At 38.4% G+C, this 20,096-nt stretch overlaps 1 protein-coding gene across 1 annotated transcript in view; it reads left to right on the forward strand.

Annotated features, from left to right (window-relative positions):
- Positions 1–1,684: 1,684 nt before the first annotated feature.
- LOC131695044 (AF4/FMR2 family member lilli) overlaps positions 1,685–20,096 on the forward strand; it is a 42,955-nt gene continuing 24,543 nt past the window's right edge. Inside the window, exons 1-6 of the mRNA XM_058983571.1 lie at positions 1,685–1,803; positions 2,096–2,318; positions 15,254–15,287; positions 15,351–16,844; positions 16,904–17,135; positions 17,198–18,427. Of these exons, the coding sequence (XP_058839554.1) occupies positions 1,720–1,803; positions 2,096–2,318; positions 15,254–15,287; positions 15,351–16,844; positions 16,904–17,135; positions 17,198–18,427 (3,297 nt within the window). The 5' untranslated portion in view covers positions 1,685–1,719. The remainder of the gene's footprint in view (positions 1,804–2,095; positions 2,319–15,253; positions 15,288–15,350; positions 16,845–16,903; positions 17,136–17,197; positions 18,428–20,096) is intronic.

Consider the following 20,096-nt stretch of genomic DNA (forward strand, 5'->3'; position numbering starts at 1 on the left):
ATATTTCTACGCGGATTTTGAAATTTACGCGGTTTTCATTCACACGGATTTTGAAATTTACGCGGTTTTCATTTACACGGATTTTGAAATTTACGCGGTTTACATTTACGCGGTTTTTGAAATTTACGCGGTTTTCATCTACGCGGATTTTTTAATTTACGCGGTATCCAATAACGAGGTTCCCATTAACGCGGATTTTTAAATTACACGGTCTTCATTTACGCGGATTTTGAAATTTACGCGGTTTCCGTTTACGCGGATTTTGAAAAATACGCGGTTTTCATTTACACGGATTTTGAAATTTACGCGGTTTTCATTTACGCAGCCTGTATCCCCCGCGTAAAAAAAAACCTGAGTGTATTGTTTAATCGGACCAGTCGTGTTTGACAAAAATGTCCGCAAGCGATTGCATAAAGAAAAATAAGTCAAGTTAATAGTTATTCACAGACTTCCCATGAACATCGCCAATTTTGTACCTGCGTACAAAATCTCGTGCACGTGTTCAATCTCAAACATGTGTCGTCTTCGTGTACAAGTTTGCCTCGAACATCCAACCCAAGCGAACGATGTACAAACTATAGTTCAAACATCCGTTCGTACACCGGGTGCGTACACGAGAACGATTCGCACAAGGCAAAAAGAGTCAACGTTCGTGATGATGAGAGTGAGAAAGAGAAAGCTGGTGTCTCGAACCTATGTGTACGCACACCGTGTACGTACATGGGGTTCGGTTAGGTAGGCGAACATGTGCACGTGTTTAGGTACGAAATAGTGTGATCGAGTTCGTACACGAAGTGTGGGTTTTTTAGAACCGGAGCGAACATTGTGTACAGTGTTCATTTAAGAAAACTGGTTATTCAATGGCTACATTTGAGTACAGATTTAAATTGCGTAATTAAAATTTGTATACAAAGTTTCATTCTCAAGTTATGCATTTTTACAGCGAATAAAATTTTAATAAATTCTCGAAAACAGTTTTTTTGTCCATATTCGAATGCATAAAATTCGGAGGCTTAGTATCCTCGAAGAAGTATAAAACAGCTCATCTTATTACAGATTAATTTTGTTGACTAATTCTCCTATAAGTAATTATGAAGAATTTGCTCTTCAAATTAATTTAATTAGCAAAGTTATGGGGAATGCAATTATAAATAACTTTCCTGAAGATATAAAAGCTGTGTTCCTATATGCTGCGAACTTGAGCTGAAAAATGATTGCTAAAGTCGATCGTTTTACAGCAATTTAGAAAAAACGAAAAAACGTTCAGCAAGTCACAGCTGAAGCAAGTATATTTCTGTTTGCTTTTGGTGGAATATATAATATTCTATTTGATGTTGGTGGTATATAAATTTCTAGACTTTCATGCAATATGGTTTTATTTTTCACAATCAAAACACTGCCAACTAACTCCAATCTTCCCTGCATTATACTTCAAAAAAAATTTTAGCGCATTGAGAGCTGCTACGCATAACTTGATCTAATATTATTCACAAAGGGAATGATACGTTGGGGAATTGCTATCATTGAATTTATAACCGATTCAACGCAATTAGACATAAATTGCAGTTCAAATGGCACATAGCCCCACATCAATAGCCGGGTAAAGCTGAACTACCATCAGACAAAGCTGACAATTCAATTCAACATTCTCATCTATTTTTACTATCTCCCTTTTTTCAGGTGCACTCAAAAGGACTATCCACGGTGCCCACGTCGCTGATGAACGGCCGCACGACCACCGGTCCCGGAGCCATTGGTGATAAGTTACCCTCGCAAATGCCGAACGGACGTCTGCTTCCTCAGGTTTCGAACGCAAAAATGCCTCCTAGAGTAGTTAGTTTTCGTTTTTTTTATATATTTTTTGCTTTTTACAAACGGATCTCAACTTTGCATCCCAATTCTGTTTTTTTACAATCTCTACGTAATGCTTGATTTCTTTTTCATTTCGTTTGCCCGTTTCTGTGATCTGTGTCGAATTCAATCGGAAAGCATGTCTAGCGTTTGATGTTTTGGAATGCCAAGTCCTTCTGTCACAACGCTCGGATCCGAAATCGAATTTCTAACGTACATACTCTTTCATTCATCCAATTTGCAGAGCTCGAGTGATTTGTCGACGCCACTCAAAACACCCGGCGGCAACGTAGAGAAGATCCTGAGCGAGATCAAAACTTTCAACGTCGGGACACCACTGACGGAGATCGGTGCGACACCCCGGAAGGAACTGGACAGCAAGTTTAGCTTTAACAATCCTAATATGCCAAAACACAAGTACGCACCGCAGCCGGTGCTGATGAAGCCTCCCTCGTTCAAAGCACCACGTGAGTAACTCAAAACTGATTTTATGTCTTATATGCCTTCCTAGCAAAAATCTTATATCAAATTGAAAAGAAAAACTTTATGTTATGATGTTGCAAGTTAAGATTTATTAAGATTGTTATCACTTTGGTAGTTACAATTGACAATACAAAATCGAGAGTAGTAAACTTGTCACATGAAATCATCCAGAACACTGTGTCTGCTAGCAGCAAGAACAATTGAACATTCATTGAGATGCTGGATTTTTTTTGATTTCGAGAACAAGAACATAATTTGACGTAATTTCAAGAGAGAAAAAATGTTCGGAGAAACACAAAATATGTATAGACATGTTTTGACAATAATAAGCTGAGATCAAAATAAGATGTGATACTGATGATGATAAACCCACCATCAGTGCATGAAATACTCCGGTGGCTGCAGATGCTTTTAACAGCAAAGTTAAAATTACGTTATCAGCCGACGTTCTCATTATCGCTGTATGTAGGGCCAATATGGGGTGGATTTATAAACGGAGTCATTTATGCGCAACCCAAAGGGGCAGAGAATCTCCTTCCAATGAATAAGATCCAGCCAAATGAATAATGCAATTTCCAATACTTGTCAAGGCACTGCCTGATGGTTTGTGTAAGAAGGGTTAGATCAAAATAAGATTTGATACTAACTTCAAAATGCGAATTGGATTCGCTCTATTTTTAATATTTGACTTTGCTCGGGCTCTGTGTATGTGCAGGTTTGAGCTCTCCACTTGCGACACTTGCGAGAATACAATTTCAGCAGCAATTTATATTGATTGATTAGTCCAAACAACTTAATGTTATATGTAACAAGCTTTGGAAAAAATCTACTTTGAAATATTTTTCATTTTGATTAGATAGCAGTTAGGGTAATTCTAATTTTAATCATATTTTAATGATTCGAGTTAGAGCTATATTGCCGCACACGGAGCTCATGCTGTGTTCCTAACGATCAGCAGCAATTTAGAAGTGTACACAGAAAGAGTAGAGATAGAATGCTCGTATTATTTGAAATAATTGTTCACAAAATAGCATTTCTGTGAAAGCCAATTGAAGGGCAGTTTTCGATACTCGAACACGAAAGATGCTGGATGTTTTACTTGTTATGTTGGACAAATTGTGAAAGCAACTGGAAAACAGCACGCCCAATGCGACTTCTTTGTAACACATGTTAAATAATTGTTCGAAGCCAGTACGCATCACTTCCGAGCCTGTGTTAGGATACCCAGACTAAGGATTCAAATGCTGAAATGAACACCAACAAGTTGTCTTCATTGAAGGTGTAGAGCATAGACAAAGTAGTGTTCAGGTCAAAAAATCTGACTAAAAGTAATAAAATATTTTATGTGAAGAATGAGATGGAAACCATTGCAATAATGATTACAAAGTACACCCAGGTTTTTTACGCGTGGGATACGTACCGCGTAAAAAACCGCGCAAAAAACCGCATAAAAATGCGTTAATTGGAAAATCCGCGTAAAAAGTCGCGTCAATTGGAAAATCTGCCAAAAAACCGCGTTAATTGTAAAATCCGCGTAAAAACCGCGCTGATTGGAAAATCAGCTTAAAAAACCGCGTTAATTCGAAAATGCGCGTAAAAAAATTCTCAGCAAAGGACTTGGATTTTTTTTTACATTCATTTTTTTTTACATTAAATATTTTATTGTTTCTTTTGTATTTTACATTTTTGTTATAATTTACATTTTAAGTAACGCAATTTTTACAAAATTTTTCATCTTTGTTTTGTGTAGCAATAATATTCAGTTTTTCGCATAGCCAAGTTGTTCCTTTGTAACAGTAGGTGTTTACTGATAACCTTAACCTAAACTAACCTATAAGATCTTGTATCAGAAGGAGATCTGAGTTGATGCAGCTATTTTTGAACTTTGCACAAGAGTCGATTATTTTTTCTTCGATGGTTTTTTCATCAGCAGATCTATGCACTTCAGTTGTCCTTGTGTCCCATGGCAAATCAAGGATCATCTTCAAGCATTTGTTTTGGACAACCTGTAATTTCAGCTGTAATTTCAGCTTGTGGGTTTTAGCGCAAGTGGCCCAGATGGGCATGCCATAGTGCATGACCGGTGCAATTATTTGCTATATATAGCAAGTTTGTTTTTCCGATTTTGGATCGTCTGTTCATAAGTGGGTATAATTTTTATTAGGAGATTGCATTTGTTTCTCACTTTTTCAATGTGTTTACTGAATAACAGCTTTGGATCAATGGTCAGTCCCAAGTAGACAGCCTCTTCTAACCACTCCACGGTAGAGCCATTGATTACTATTTTGCAATCGACTGGTGGTTTTAGCCTTGGAGACAAGCTATATGGGAGAAGCAGAACTTGCGTTTTGGAGTAGTCTAGCTTTATCTTCCACGTGGTCATGTAGGTACAGATGCTATTGATACAGTCTTGCAGCTTTTTGGTAACATGGCGGGTTACTCTCCCTTTACAGAGGATGGCTGTATCTCCGCAAATAGTGATAGGAAGCAACCGTCAGGCAGTTCAGGAATGTCGGCGGTATATATACTGTAAAGCACGGGACCAAGTAAGCTGCCCTGCGGAACACCTGCTGGGATTTGGAAGTTATCCGAGAGAGCACCATTCAATGCAACCCGGAATGAGCGATTTGATTGATAGTTCTGAATGATTTTGAATCAATATACCGGAAGTTGTATCTGTACAGTTTGTAGATCAGGCCATCATGCCAGATATTGTCGAAGGCCTTCTCAATGTCTAGCTGGGCCATTGCGGTTGATTTTGCCACGACCTTGTTCCTGCGCACTATCTGCATGACTCTGTATAGCTGATGCATCGTCGAATGACCAACTCGGAAGCCGAACTGAACAGAAGGAATTATTCTATTGTTTTTCACGTGCTCAAGGATTCTGTCTAGTATCATTTTTTCGAAAAGTTTGCTAATCGACGACAATAAGCTGATTGGACGGTAACTAGTAGGACTTGTAGGATCTTTACCCGATTTCGGCGGTGGGATGACCTTTGTCAATTTCCAGCTTGACGGATAGTACAGTAGATCAAGACATCTGTTGAAAAGTCTTGCGATATGTGCGTATGCTTCTGGGCTTAATTTTTTCAACACAATGTTAAAGATTAAATCAAAACCTGGTGCTTTCATATTCCTACAACGTTTGTAGGAGGCTGACACTTGTTCAGTCTAAGCTACTCTTCAAGACCATTCCAAAAATAACCATATTGATTGAGTTTTAGCGAATATCGCTAAACCGGAAGTCGCCAACTTGGATTTCAAAATGACGTCAAAAATCAATTTCTGGCACCTACTCTTCAAGACCATTCCGAAAATATCCATATTGTTGGGGTGCGGGCCATAAGGAGTCTTCCAGACCCGTCTCTTCCATCTTTCCGAAAATCTTCTATGTCTTCTGCATTCAAAATATTTTTGTAAATTTTTTGCAAAAACCGTGTTAATTGTGAAATCCGCTCAAAATAAAAACTGCCAAAATTCTTCTAAGTTATTTGTATTTAAAAGGACTTAAAAAAATTTCAGAAAAAGTCTAAGTCTTTTGCATTTGAAAGGACTTTTATTTATTTTATATTTTTTCACAAATCGCGTTAATTGGAAAATCCGCGTAAAAAAAACCGCGTTAATTGGAAAATTCGCGTAAAAAACCGTTAAAAAACCGCGTAAAAAACCTGAGTGTACTTCTCTTAACCCTTTCATGCCCAACTTTTTTCTAGCGCAAGTAGGGCTTCAAAACTGTTTTTCCTTTAAAATGGTGAGATCAAGAAACGTGAAAAGTCTATTGTTAAAAAGATAGGTGCTTCCCTTGCAGTGCTAGAAGCTGCTTAATTTTTACCTTCCAATGCTCAATACAATTCTCCAAGAATATTTACAATAGTCCAATTGCATGCAAAATGTAGCCAAAAACAATCTAAAGTGATAAGTTTTATCAGTTTTCAATAATATTGCACCATAGCGAGAATATATGAAAAAATCATTTTCCGTTGTCAACGTAAATTATCCCTGGCAGCACTGCTCCATCGGAATCGAGTCAGACTAATTGCAATAACTTCGCTTCTAGAGCTGTTTCTTGTAACTGTTAGTATTCAAATGATAGGCAATAGTCACATTCATTAGACTTACTTGTTTTTGTGAGCAAATCTTGCCTCAATCAAAAGTTATAGCTGTGTAAAAACGTTGTTGTCCACAAACAACATGGGCATGAATGGGTTAATGAATTATATTGTAATTCTGTTTGTATGCATCTGCTTCAGTTGCTTCAAATGTTCAACTATCAACATAAAATTTATTTAGCATGTTGATTTCATCAAGCAAACAATTAACTTGTATTATTGGGGGGAATGTTAAGGAGAGATTTTCGTAGTAACGATAGCATTTAACGTGTTTTGATTATTCAACATCGAATCACCCGTAACTCGTCTAAAGGTGGGGTTGAGAATCGGAGGGATAAACAGTTACTCTTTAATTCTTGATATAATTGCTGTGGTTGAATCTGCAAAACTTAAAATGAAGAATTGTATGGTCGAGGAGGTATTTTGAATTGAATTATCACTAGAGGAAGCACAGATTAGAGACAGGAGAGAGAGAGAGAGAGAGAGAGAGAGAAAGCGAACAGCGATGAAAGAGAACATTGAACTTGTAGCTTCTATGGAAGGTAGAAGATCAACAACACAATGAACAGCCTCAGATTGCCAAGAAATCACGAGTAAGGATTTTCAAGCGGCTTCAGATCTCTAGGTCCAGTTCATTTAAGGACATTATACATGCGAGCCACAACATAGCTGCTACGCCGCACACACCCCTCTCCCGTGCCTAACCATGTGTCTGACATGAGCAAATATAAAAATACGTTTTTCAACACACTAACCTTGCTGGTGTGCCACGAAACTGCTACTTAAGGAAGCTAGAACATTTTCCTGTACAATCCATTCGAGTTTTTGACGGAATGCCATCTGTAGCTCCTATTTTGTGCGAAAATATCACCTCTCTTCACTTGGTGTTTCTTTTCGAAACACTCTTATTTTTCTTCTTCTCGTTTTCATTGCACTTTTTCAGATGCACTTTATTCACATACCACTGCAAAAACACCCGTTCACTAACAAAATTTCAAATTTTCTGCCAATGTGCAGATGACCAAAGAAAAATGTTCGGATACTCTCATTTGTGCGTTTGAATTTTCACTTCAGATTTCAGTTTTTCTCAATGTAAACAAGCGAGTCGGTGCCTAGCAACGTGGCTTCCACATATATTCACCTTAAGCCCAGATCGTTGTACGGCTCTGGTACAAATCGGTAATACGTCGATATTACACTACAACAAAGGGAGAGAGAACTTCTGAAAAGGAGAAGAGAAAACAGTAAGATATAGACATATAGGGAATACCTCGACATTCCAGAACATCCCGTCCCGGCACGTTAGGTGGGCTTTCTCAGCCCGAAGGGAATTCATTAGACGATACTCGGCGCATACTCAGACAATATATTCCCAATGAATCTCAACTTTTTTATTCCAGAAAAACCTACAATTGAAGATTTAAAAATTTCTAGATCCAGCATTACGGAAGTACTTTGATTTTTGAAATTCCTGAATTTCTTGATTCTGGATTTCAGGATTCCTCGATATATTTGACAAATATATGGATACCAGAATTCCTTATATTGCATAATACCATTTACTATTGGGATACTAAAGTGGTTGGTTCTTGATATCCAAGGTTTCTGTTTATTTAACTATGCTGTGTTCCTGATGAAATAGTGATATTCGGTATATATGAAGCTGTGTCCTGGTCACTCTTTTCCCGAGAATATAAAATACTAGAGCAGTGATTCTGAACCTGGGGTCCGCGGACCCCAGAGGTGTCGTGAAGTCCTTGCTAGGGGTCCGCGAAGAAAAATATATTTTCAAAGTGGATATTGAGATTTCAAGTCTTGTTTTCTAACAGACGGGAAATAATATAATAAGGGTATACAAAATCGATGCTTAACCGTGGAGGTCCGCAATAGGGCATAGCAATTTTTTTTTTTAATTCTCAAAGGCAAATGACAAATGTCAAAGTTAGCTCAGATGCCAAATTTTACATCATTTGGACAATTCTAGTCTCCCGCCCACTTCGCTTGAAATTTTTGAAATTGGTACCGTAAACCGGGGTGACTTTGACCATCGGAGTGACTTTGATCACTCGAAACTTTTTTCGTAGATTGCATATTTGGCCAGAATAGTCTACCGAATCTTTAAAATTTGAAATGAGTTTTGCTCTAAAACTTATAAAATACTAATTTTTTATATTTTTTGAGTATATTGACCGGTTTTTGGCTACAAAAACCACAAAAAACCGAAATTTTACTTTACCTTATTTTACGAAGCTTCGTATAGTGTCTATTTTTTATAAAACAAATAAATCTTAGATTTTAACCAGAGTAATAAATTCTAAGTGAGTTTTAATTTTTCTTTAGAGTGGGGTGCGCAAAATTTATTTTTATTAGTTCGCTTATTTCAAAAACGATTTGTGTGGTAATAATTTCAGATTATTTTCAGCTAAAATTCGCAATATTTTTTTATATTTAATACTCCATAGCATTAAAATGGATGAAACTCTTTGAATATCGATCAACTACTGAAATAAAGCTAGTGTAGCAGTTAAAAATGTTTTCAGCTTCATTTGTTCTAGTTAGGCTCGAATTATACTAATTTTGGTCACTCGAATTTTACAGTAGATTGAAATACTTTATACAATACCAATTACCATCTATCTTTAATATTTAATAATTGAATATCTTTTCAGAATTAGTCTAAACAAACATTTGAATGAGAAATATTGACATCAAGAATTAATGTGGGTTACCTTGCAAGTTATCAAAGTCACCCCGGAATACGAAAGTGGACTTGAAATTGAAATCATTTTTGGACAAATAGTTATAAGCGAACAAATTCAGGTAAAACCATCCAATCTTCTTAACCACACATCAGTACATGGTTTAAAAATGTTAAACTTGAAAAAAATGTGTTGCGTCGAAAAATATGTAATGCTTACTTCAAAAAGTGATCAATATCACCCCGGTTTACGGTAATATGGGAAAATATTGAGGCAAAATATATTAAACCCTATAACTTTTGAAGTAGCAATCAGAAAATTACAATTTCAATAGTAATTCTTCAAAAGGGCTAATGAGACTTTTGTAAACAAACTTATTTCGCTCATTTTTCCGCTACAGAGTTGAGTTTTATGAAAAATACACATGAATCAACATCTTTGCCCTTGGTAGAATCAATTTCAAATGTTTTCTGTGTTGAAATGATAACAAATTAAGAGAAATCAGCAAAACAAAAGTTTGTTTACAAATCTTATTAGCCCTATTCAAATGTTGATATGGATTTATACCTCTTTTTAAATGAAATAACCTTAGTATTTGAAGGAATTTTTTTTTGTTTCTAGAAAAATACGGGAAAGTTGGGTACTGGGTCATTTTGGCCCCAAAATCCCCCATTTTTAAAAAAATTTCTGCTCCGTGATGCAAATCATACATATTTTGCAGTTTTTCTAATGTGAAAAAGTCTCAGAAATCGAACGGAATTTTTTTACCTTTGTCCGAATACCAGAAGTAGGGGTTATAGGGCCTTTTGTCATTCATATTAAACTTTATCATTTTCTCGTGCACATATCTCCATTATTTTTAAATAAATTTTCATAAAATGTACTTTGTAGAACGGTGAAAGTTCTTAAGAATACAACAAAAATAGATTCGTTAGCGGTAAAATTCAGAAACATCTTTTTTTATATTAACTATGCAAATCACATTTTTTTCATTAGATGCTCTAATACCCCCACCTCCCCTATTTTTCCAGGATGAAAACTTTTCTCATGTGATTTACACTTAAAGTAGTAAAGTAAATAAGAATGTTGTTGTTAAATGGAGTTAATATGTTCGATTTTATGATAAAAATGTGAAATCGAGACTACATGTCAGATAATTCGATGTTTCTAAATTTTACTGGTAACGAATGTATTTTTATTTTCTACGTTCGACAAGGTACAATTTATTAAAATTGGGTGAAGAATAATAGAGATATACCCACTAGAAAATGATAAAATTTAATATGAATGACGAAAGGCTCTATAGCCCCAACTTCTCGTATTCGGACAAAGATCAAAAAGGTTCCGTTCGATTTCTGAGATTTTTTCACATTAGAAAAACTGCAAAATATGTATGATTTGCATCACGGAGCAGAAAAATTTGTTAAAATTGGGTTTTTGGGGCCAAAATTACTCAGTACCCCACTATCCCATTTTTTCTGCAGACGGAACTGTGTCAATTCAAATACTAAGGTTATTTCCTTTAAAAAGAGGTATAATTTGTAATTTTCTGATTGCTACTTCATAAGTTATAGCATTTAATATATTTTTCCTCCATATTTTCCTATAATACCAATTTCAAAAAATTCAAGCGAAGTGGGCGGGAGTCTAGAATGTCCAAATTTGGCATCTGAGCTTACTTTGACATTTGTTTTGGGGGCCTTTGAGAATTAAAAAAAAAAAAATTGCGATGCCCTAGTCCGCAACGACCCAGGGTGATTTCTCTCTCTCTCTCAGGCGAAATATACAAATCGAATAAGTAATTAATCCTCGGGCCCGAAGGGCATCCATTAGATGCGACCTAGTGGTACTAGACTCGGTGCACGCCCAGATAATGTGTTCGATGTCGTGATAGCCGTCGCCACAAGCGCAGACACCACTATCCAAGAGCCCAATACGCCGAAGATCTGCACCCGGCGTGTAATGGTTTGCCATGAGTCAGAACATCACACGAATGAAGTTACGACCTACATCCACTCCCTTGAACCGAGGTATCGTCCATATCTTCGGGACTATCGAAGGTAGCATGCCTTCCGTGTTCACCACTTTTCCACGAAGTTTATCAACTTTGATGAGTAATTATGAAAAATTCGTTGAAGCAAATTAATCTTTCATAAATGTCACTTTCTAGAGCGCCCACCTTAGCTAAGGAGTTCGCCTTCTCATTGCCTGAAATGGAGCGATGAGAAGGGTCCCAAACCAAGGTTATCCGTAAAGATTTGTCAGTTAAAGCACGCAGTAGTTCCCGTATTTTCCCAAAAAAAACCCAGAAATTGAAGTATCTAAGAAATCAGCACCGTTGGGATAATGAAAAGGGTTCATGTTATGCGCCATAGTCAAAGTACAGGGACATGAAACGGGTTTGATGATTTCCCAAAATCAATTTTCCAGTGGGAGGACGTCCGACAAGACTTCGAGACTCATCGTATGGGTTGTCTACATGAACCCTAAGGCGATATGCAAACAACGGTATTATCCTAAGTAGACAAATTGTTTAAGGTATTCTGCAATAGTCTTTGTAGGTCTACAGCTTTGGGTATCGTAACAGAAGCCACACCGTCGTTTGCAAGTTGCCTTAACGTGCAGGAATTATCAAGACATTCATCGATTTCATTAACGTAAAAATTGTATAGGAGAGGGCTTAGGCACGAGCCCTGGGGTAGACCCATGTAGCTGAATCTCAACGTTAACGAATCGTAATGTAAGGGGTACATGTGTTTTTCCGACAACAAATTCAGCAGAAAATTGTTCAAATTTGTTGAAAGACCATGCTGGTACCACTTCTCGGAAAGAGTGTTAGTAGAAATTGAATAAAAAAAACCCCTTAATATCCGTGAAAACTGAGGCCATTTGCTGTTTACGAGCATAAGCCATTTGAATTTCTGTTGTCAACAACGCATAGCAGTCGTTCGTCCCATTGCCTTTGTGGAAGCCAAATTGTGTATCTGACAGTAAGTCATTGCTTCGACCCAGTTGTCGAAATAGGATCATTTTCTCGAACAACTTCCGGATGCAGGACAGCAGTGCAATCGGTCGATACGAGCTGTGGTCAGAGGCTGGTTTTCCTAGTTTTTGGATGGCGATGACCTTTACTTGCCTCCAGTCATAAGGGACAATGTTACACTCAAGAAACCTAATAAATAAATTTAACTAGCGTCTCTTGACAGAGTCTGCCAGAATCTTCTACAAGTTGAATTTGATTCTTTCTGGCCCTGGGGCTTTATTGTTACATGATAAGAGTGCAAGTAAGCACTCTACCACCGAAAAAGGTGTTTCGTTCGCGGTATCGCAGAGAGATGCGACGCGATAGGTTTTCTGCGCCGGGGCGGGATGTGGACAAATCTTCTTGGGGAAATCAAATATCCAAAGGTTTGAATATTCCACGCTCTCATTAGTACTGTTTCGGTTTCGCATAGGTCGGGTCGTGCCCCAAAGGCAGCTTATTGATGTTTCTCTCGGTTGTCCTTGAACGAACCGGCGCCAGTAACTACGTTTATTTGCTTTCATCAAACTCTTCTTCATTGGGAGGAAGTTTTTATATGTTCGCACCGAGTGTTGGTGTAATCTGAGCTTGAGTCACTGTCAAGAATCGAGCCAACGAAAAACCTGTACTCTTCTTCCTGAGGAAGCTATTGAGTAGATTCAATGTTGTCGGATATCGTAGCATCTTAGCTCTTCCAATCGACATTTCGTGTGAAGTCATACGAAATATTGATTGATTCCAATGGCCCTGAGTCGTTGTTGGTTGAGACTGCGATCGGCAGATGATCGTAGGGATCAGGGATTATCTTCCACGTGCAATTTAATCGCAGCGATATTGAGCAGAGGGACAAGTCTAAGGCGCCGGAATCCGTGTTTAAAATGGTCAAATTATAAATTTATCGCAAAGATCGTGAATTAAGGAAGACCGGTTATCATCATAGAGGCAAACCCATGCTGTACCGTAAGAGTTTAAGTCTCCTAAAACTAGTCGCGGTGCATGTAGGGATTCTACGATGTCGCGACGACTACGCGACACGTGCCCAAACGCGGTGTTGGGTGGAATATATATATATATATATATATATATATATATATATATATATATATATATATATATATATATATATATATATATATATATATATATATATATATATATATATATATATATATATATATATATATATATATATATATATATATATATATATATATATATATATATATATATATATATATATATATATATATATATATATATATATATATATATATATATATATATATATATATATATATATATATATATATATATATATATATATATATATATATATATATATATATATATATATATATATATATATATATATATATATATATATATATATATATATATATATATATATATATATATATATATATATATATATATATATATATATATATATATATATATATATATATATATATATATATATATATATATATATATATATATATATATATATATATATATATATATATATATATATATATATATATATATATATATATATATATATATATATATATATATATATATATATATATATATATATATATATATATATATATATATATAGAAGCTGCCTTTGGTTTTTGCTTGACAAGCGACAACTTTAATATCGAGGGAAGGTTAATTCTGTAGAAAAAATAGCACTTGTGAATCCTGCTCCATAGGGGGTATCTTGAGCCGGGCGAATAATATTAAAGTCGGGGAAGCTGAGATCTAGACCGGAAGTAAACTAAGTTTCACATAATGCAAATGCATCGCAACTCAAACTATTCATTAATATTATAAGGGATTGATTGATTTTTGGGGTGCTGCATCTGCAGTTCCACTGTAGAACAGTGATCATATCCGTGACCTTGTTCGATGAGTTAGCCATCGTAGGATACAATCGTTGAAAGGCTCTTTAGCAGTAAAACAGTCAAATTCGCACCGTTGACGACACCTTCCATCTCTACCATCACCGCTGGAATATATACATTATAATCTCGCGTAAAATGCTCACAGCAAGCAATATCGTTTGCCTTTTGCCTCCTTCCCAGCGGCTGCATAATATTGTGGACCTTGAGGGGTTTTAAGGCCTCTTTCACACAGGTCTCGTTGTCCAGCGAAATACATGCATTCGGTCGCTGCAAAACTAACGAATACAGTTTCCGGATTCTTGTTTCAGCACGTTGATTTTTTTCTGCACATTCTTTCACGATTTTCTGTTTCTTCAAGTTTTTCCGTTTCTTGATACTTTGATTCGTTCCGGCGATGATTGTCGCTTTATTCGCAGAAGCAGGCATCGACTTTGGTTTATTTTTCTGATTAGAGATTTTTCATTCTGGTCCAATTTCTGGCTGAAAGAGCCGGGTTTTTTGCCTTCTGTTTATCCAAAGAATAGTGTTCTCCAAACCTGTCGTTGAGGGATTTTACACTCGTGTGGCGAATTGCATGGCAATGTGACGAACAAAACCTCAATTTTCACTTCATTTTCAATGCACAGCATTTTCAAAACAAAGAATTCAAACTGTTCATAAAAGTAAACAAACGAAAATATGACAGTTAAACGCGCAGCGTCCTGTGAGAGACGTACGCCACGTTACGCAATTCTATCTGGATAGATTATTTCCCTTACAGTCATTACACTATAATAGTTTATAAAATTGCAAAAAAAAATTTGGGATTTTCTTTATTCAGACTTAATTTCGCAATATTTTGATAAAAAAGATTATGCTGCTCTTATTATTGTTTAGTATTACCTACATGAAAATAACGCTTCTGTCAGCGAACTCTGAGATGAAGCTTAATATTTAATTGTTAAACTGGATTGCGTAAGAAAAACTGAAAATATCCAGCTCGAACAAGGCGACTGCCATTGCTATTTAGCCGAGTAAGTTTCAACATTGCAACATTGCACGAGAAAAACTCGTTAAATTAGTCATTAGCCAACATGTTGTTTGTCTTAACGAACTGCTAACTAGTGAATAAATCATTGATTATCCATTTCTATTCGATTCACTTTTTTCATATATCTACCTTTCTTTTCCACAGTTGACGCACTACCAGCAATGCTGAAACCAATAGGGTAAGAATTACCACCTTCAAAAACGTGTTACTTGTCTTGATCTAATCGTTCTTCTGCTTACAGTGCTCGTGAGGACGACGTGAACGGATCAGACAGTGACGATGGTGCCTACAAGAAAAAGCGCAACTCCAGTGATACGTCATCGAACGAAAGCGGAGACGAGTCATCCAGCGAGGATTCCAACGTTGGCAACAAAGCTAACAATGCTGCTGGTAGTGGTGGTGGTGGTGCTGGTGGTAGTACCGGTGGTCTACCTAGCACTATCGGTCCCGTTGGTTTACCGGGAAACGCGTCCAGCGGGAACAACAACGCCAACGGAGGCAGTGCTAGTAGTCCTCAACGATCAACTCGATACTGGTCGCTGCAAAACTTTTTTCCGGCGCAGGTGCCAAATGACGCCAACAGTAATTCACAGCTGGTTGAGTCAAATGACCCGAGCTCGGTGGTATCCAATCAGAATTTAAATATGAATGAAAATTCCAGTTCGCCACTGATGCCAGGATCACCTCCTACAACTATCAAAAATGAACCACCGCCGATAGAGGATGACCATCTATCGAATGGTAGCAGCAATCACGAGGGAGTTTTTGTGAAACAAGAACCATATCCAAGTGAAAATAGTACGTCATCGCCGAGTGCAGGTGGCATTCCTGCCGCAACTCCTAGCTCAGCGCTACCCGGTCTGAATGGTGGTTCAGGGGGTGCTGGTTTGCAAGATTTCAATAAGTTAGGTGAGATTAAAGACGACATGGACCTGTCCAGTCCTGCCAAAAGCCCGGAAAAAAGTCCCGAGAAAGATTCAAACGATCAGGTAGATAGTATAGAATCGGACGAAGTAAGTAGTGCTTTACGGAAGGTCAAAGAACTTCAAAATATACAACCACTATCGGGGATCTCCGATATAGAAGACAATAATATGGTACCAATGACGAGTGCGCTCGTAAATACGGTGGTGAGTAGCGTTGTTCCAAGAGTAGGACAGAAGGTAAAACGAAAGCGGAAGGCAACCAAAACGTTTCAAGAGCGGGAACGTGATGGGTCTAGTAGTAGTGATGACGATGGATTCTCCAGCTCTCGACGGAGTCGATCTCAATCTTTCGAGAAGGAGAAAAAGGCTCGGGGTCGACCAAAGAAGAATCCACCTACAACGGGAGCATCGTCGATTGTAGGTTCCTCCAGTACCAGGCAATCGGATGCGGACTCGGTAGCCAGCAGTAACAGCAAACGGCGACTATCGATTTCCTCCAACAAAACGGTACCTTCAACGCCCACTAAAAAGGATAATGCAAGCACACCGGCCAAAAAGACTGCAGCCCGAAGGCGATCTTCTAGGGCGAATCAAAAAATTACCAGTCGAGAAGTTCTAACCACGACGGACGATTCGGATTCGGAACCAGCAAGGGACAGTCACGTCGGTAACAGTGAAGTGGACGATAAAAAGAGAAGCCCTGAGAAATCCAAGGGCAGCAAATCGAGTCCTGTCAAGGGTGTTGTCAATATGCTATTACCTCCGAAGCCCCTGGGAACCGATCAGTTAACCTCGGATAGTAATGATGAGTATGTGTATTGTTTGTTTTTAGTTGTTTGGTAAATAGTAACTCTTCTTTTTCGTGCAGCATTTCATCACCCCGAAGAACTCCGCTTATGTCACCTCCTTTTCCACCGATTACAACCAACAGTCAACCATCGTCGGTTTCGAAAGTGGTGCCAAGGAAAACATCGACTTCCACATCAGCTTCGATTGATGACGATGACGATGATGATGATGAAGATGACGATGAGGACAATTTGGACAGGTCACTCAGTGATTCAGGAAGTGCCAGCGATGGTGGAGTAAAGCGGAAGAAGGTAAGCAAATGTACCCTTCTTTATTTGACAATCATTCCCAAGATTTTTTTTACGTTCGTTAGAAAATCAACAAAATTAAGAGCGACAAAAACAAGAAGGACACTCTGCGGAAACTATTCTCCCTGAGCAAGGAAGGTGGAGCAAAAGGGGGTAAAGGAGGCAAAGGCAAGGGTCAAGTGGTGATAGAAGAGGTGCACCACACGAAGGCTTCTTCCATCCAGACCACCATAAACACAACCCCCAACCCTAAATCGCATCTTCTAAGTGTGCCTCAAACGGACCTGTCACGTAATACTACGTCACCTTCAGTGCCGGTCGGTGCCACCGGTGCGGAAAGCCGTAGCACACCTTCGTCAGCGTCGTCGATCGTAGAAAAAGTGCTTATATCACCCGCCAGAACTGCCTTACTTAACTCCCTTATCTGCCGTATCGATTTGAGTCGTCTGCTCAAGATACCACCACCACCGCCAGCCAAGCAAGAGTTGGCCAGCGCCCAGCGTAGTGCCTCCGCTCGACAAAAGAGCAAAAGCCCATACGAAATGAAAAAACGACGAAATTCGATCGCCGGCAATTATTCCGAAACGAATGCCCAGCGACGGATGAACGACTATAAATCCTCATCCACCAATTACAGACTGACCGAGGGGATTGATCCTAAGCTGGCTGCAAACGATCCCGTTCTCATGGAAAATGGACGCCACAGAAGCAACAGCAATGCTAGCGAACACCAATCACGAGAACGCTCGAGAGTCTACCGCGAGGACAATGCGTCCCCGTCGTTACCACCACCCCCACCTCATCACCATCACAACAATCACAATACCTCAGCATCATCACTTTCGTCTGGATCCGGTTCGGTACAAAAATCAGCGTCTGCCGCCAAGCAGCAGCTGACCTACGACGAAAAGTTACCCGCTAAAAGCGAAAAACTGCTGTACGGAAACAGCAGCGGTGCCACTAGCACCAACTATCCGATCAAGGAAGACAAATCAGCAATACTCTTCAGTGGCAGTGGTGGAGCAAACACCAAACCGTTCAACATTAAGCACGAAAATATCATCAAGCAGGAATATCCGGACGGCGAGGACAGCAAAATGTCCGCCATTAGTCTAACAAAGTTGAGTGCTGCTGCTGGACAACAAGTGGTGCAACCGCTTCCTCCTCCTCCACAGCAGCAGCAACAGCACTCGCAGCCTCCGTCAGAGGGTCGGAGAAAACGCACATCCAGTTCTAGCAGTAACTCTTACAAGGAAAAACGACGGAAAAGGGACAAATCCACCGCCAACGCACAGGTATGTTTGGGCAACGCTTTCGTTTTTTTTTATTGTGGGTGGCTTTCGCTTGGGTGCATTGAAATGTTATACACATTTTCATACGGGTTCAGCACAAAAATTGCTTCATTTTGTTTGGTTGTTTGAAATATTCCAAGTTAGGAACTAGGGGTCCAAATTGCGTTCCGGGATAAACGATAATATAAGTCTGGTGGGAAACTGCTAACAAATAAAGAAAATCTAAATTGGCTTGCAGGCCAGTATTCTAACTAATAAATTTGACACGTTGCAGTTCAAGACTGGCGTTTAAGAGCGATATAAAATGGTATTTATATAAAGGAGGCTGGATTTATTGCATGCTAGCAATGATACAGATAAAGCTTAAGGAGAGATTGTGGACGGTTGAAAAACGTTTATTGCATGAATTTGTTAAATCCTACCGCGATGATTGTTGAGTCATTTTATATATGTGTCGCATCTCGTGCGGAAGATTCGTTCAGTTGTCTCGAAAAAATAACAAACCACAGTTGAAATTTTGTTTCGGTGCCAAATTTGAATGTCACTGGCAAAGCATGGAAACGACATCGTTGAAGTACAACAAGAAGATTGAATGGCCAAGATGGATTCCTTGTGCAAGCAATCAAAACAATAAATAATATAGGTTTACAAGAGAACTAAAAAACCGCCAAACTCGTTACTTCTACAGATTTAAAATATAAATGTTCATTCGATTATATTTGATACTGACTAAAAGATAAGATAACATTTTTGTTCAATTACGAAATATTCGTCTCACTCGATTGTACATAGTAACACCTTTCATAAAAATATTGTTAAACTAACATTGTTTTAAGAACTTTTCATCCGCTAACAAAACATAAGGGTCTGCCAAGCGGAATAAAATGTGCTTGTTTGCAAAATCAGTCTCAAGTGAATCTTTCTCATATGCAACTAATGTGCTGCTTTCGCAGCAGCTCAGGTAGCATCGTAACTAACCAAACATCGCATCACATAAGCATTCGAAAACTACGAGCGGGTATCGGTATTGTTTTATCCAGCACATCGGAATTGCACTCGCATTTATTTCTATATTCTAGATCGATCCTCCCTCTCGGTACGAGCCGCAGTTAGCAACCACGGTTGCCATGGCCCATCATCATCATCACCACCGTCCTAGGCGTCATTCAGTGCTACCCGTTGCCACGACGGTTGATGCATCAGTTCAAACGGAAAATTGGGACGAAGTCCGACAGCTTCGGAGAGAGCTCCAGCAGGCAAGAGAACTTCTGCGCGTTTACAAGCAGAAATCAGAATATTTCAAGAATTTGCTTGATAAGCGGGAATCTAGTTCCTGGAACGGGCACGCTTCCCATGACCGGCGTTACTGAATGCCAAATGTACAACGCTATTATTGAAACCGATGATCTCAACTAGTTAGTCAAATGATGAAGTTTTGTTTTGATACTTGTTATCGCTGTCCGCAAACATGCTGCTCAGATCTAGGTATTTCTAATTTGATACACTATTGCGCAAAATGTTCATCCCACAACCATATTCACGAGGGCCTATTCTACCACAGTCGATCGGAACCGGCGATACGATCATTCATCTGAGCTGCAAGCTTTACCATTTTATCAATCATTCTCAAACATGGTGCGAGTTAGCGATAGCCACTTACGAATGTGTTATT

This window comes from Topomyia yanbarensis, unplaced genomic scaffold (genome assembly GCF_030247195.1).
Source record: "Topomyia yanbarensis strain Yona2022 unplaced genomic scaffold, ASM3024719v1 HiC_scaffold_252, whole genome shotgun sequence".
NCBI classification, from domain to species: domain Eukaryota; kingdom Metazoa; phylum Arthropoda; class Insecta; order Diptera; family Culicidae; genus Topomyia; species Topomyia yanbarensis.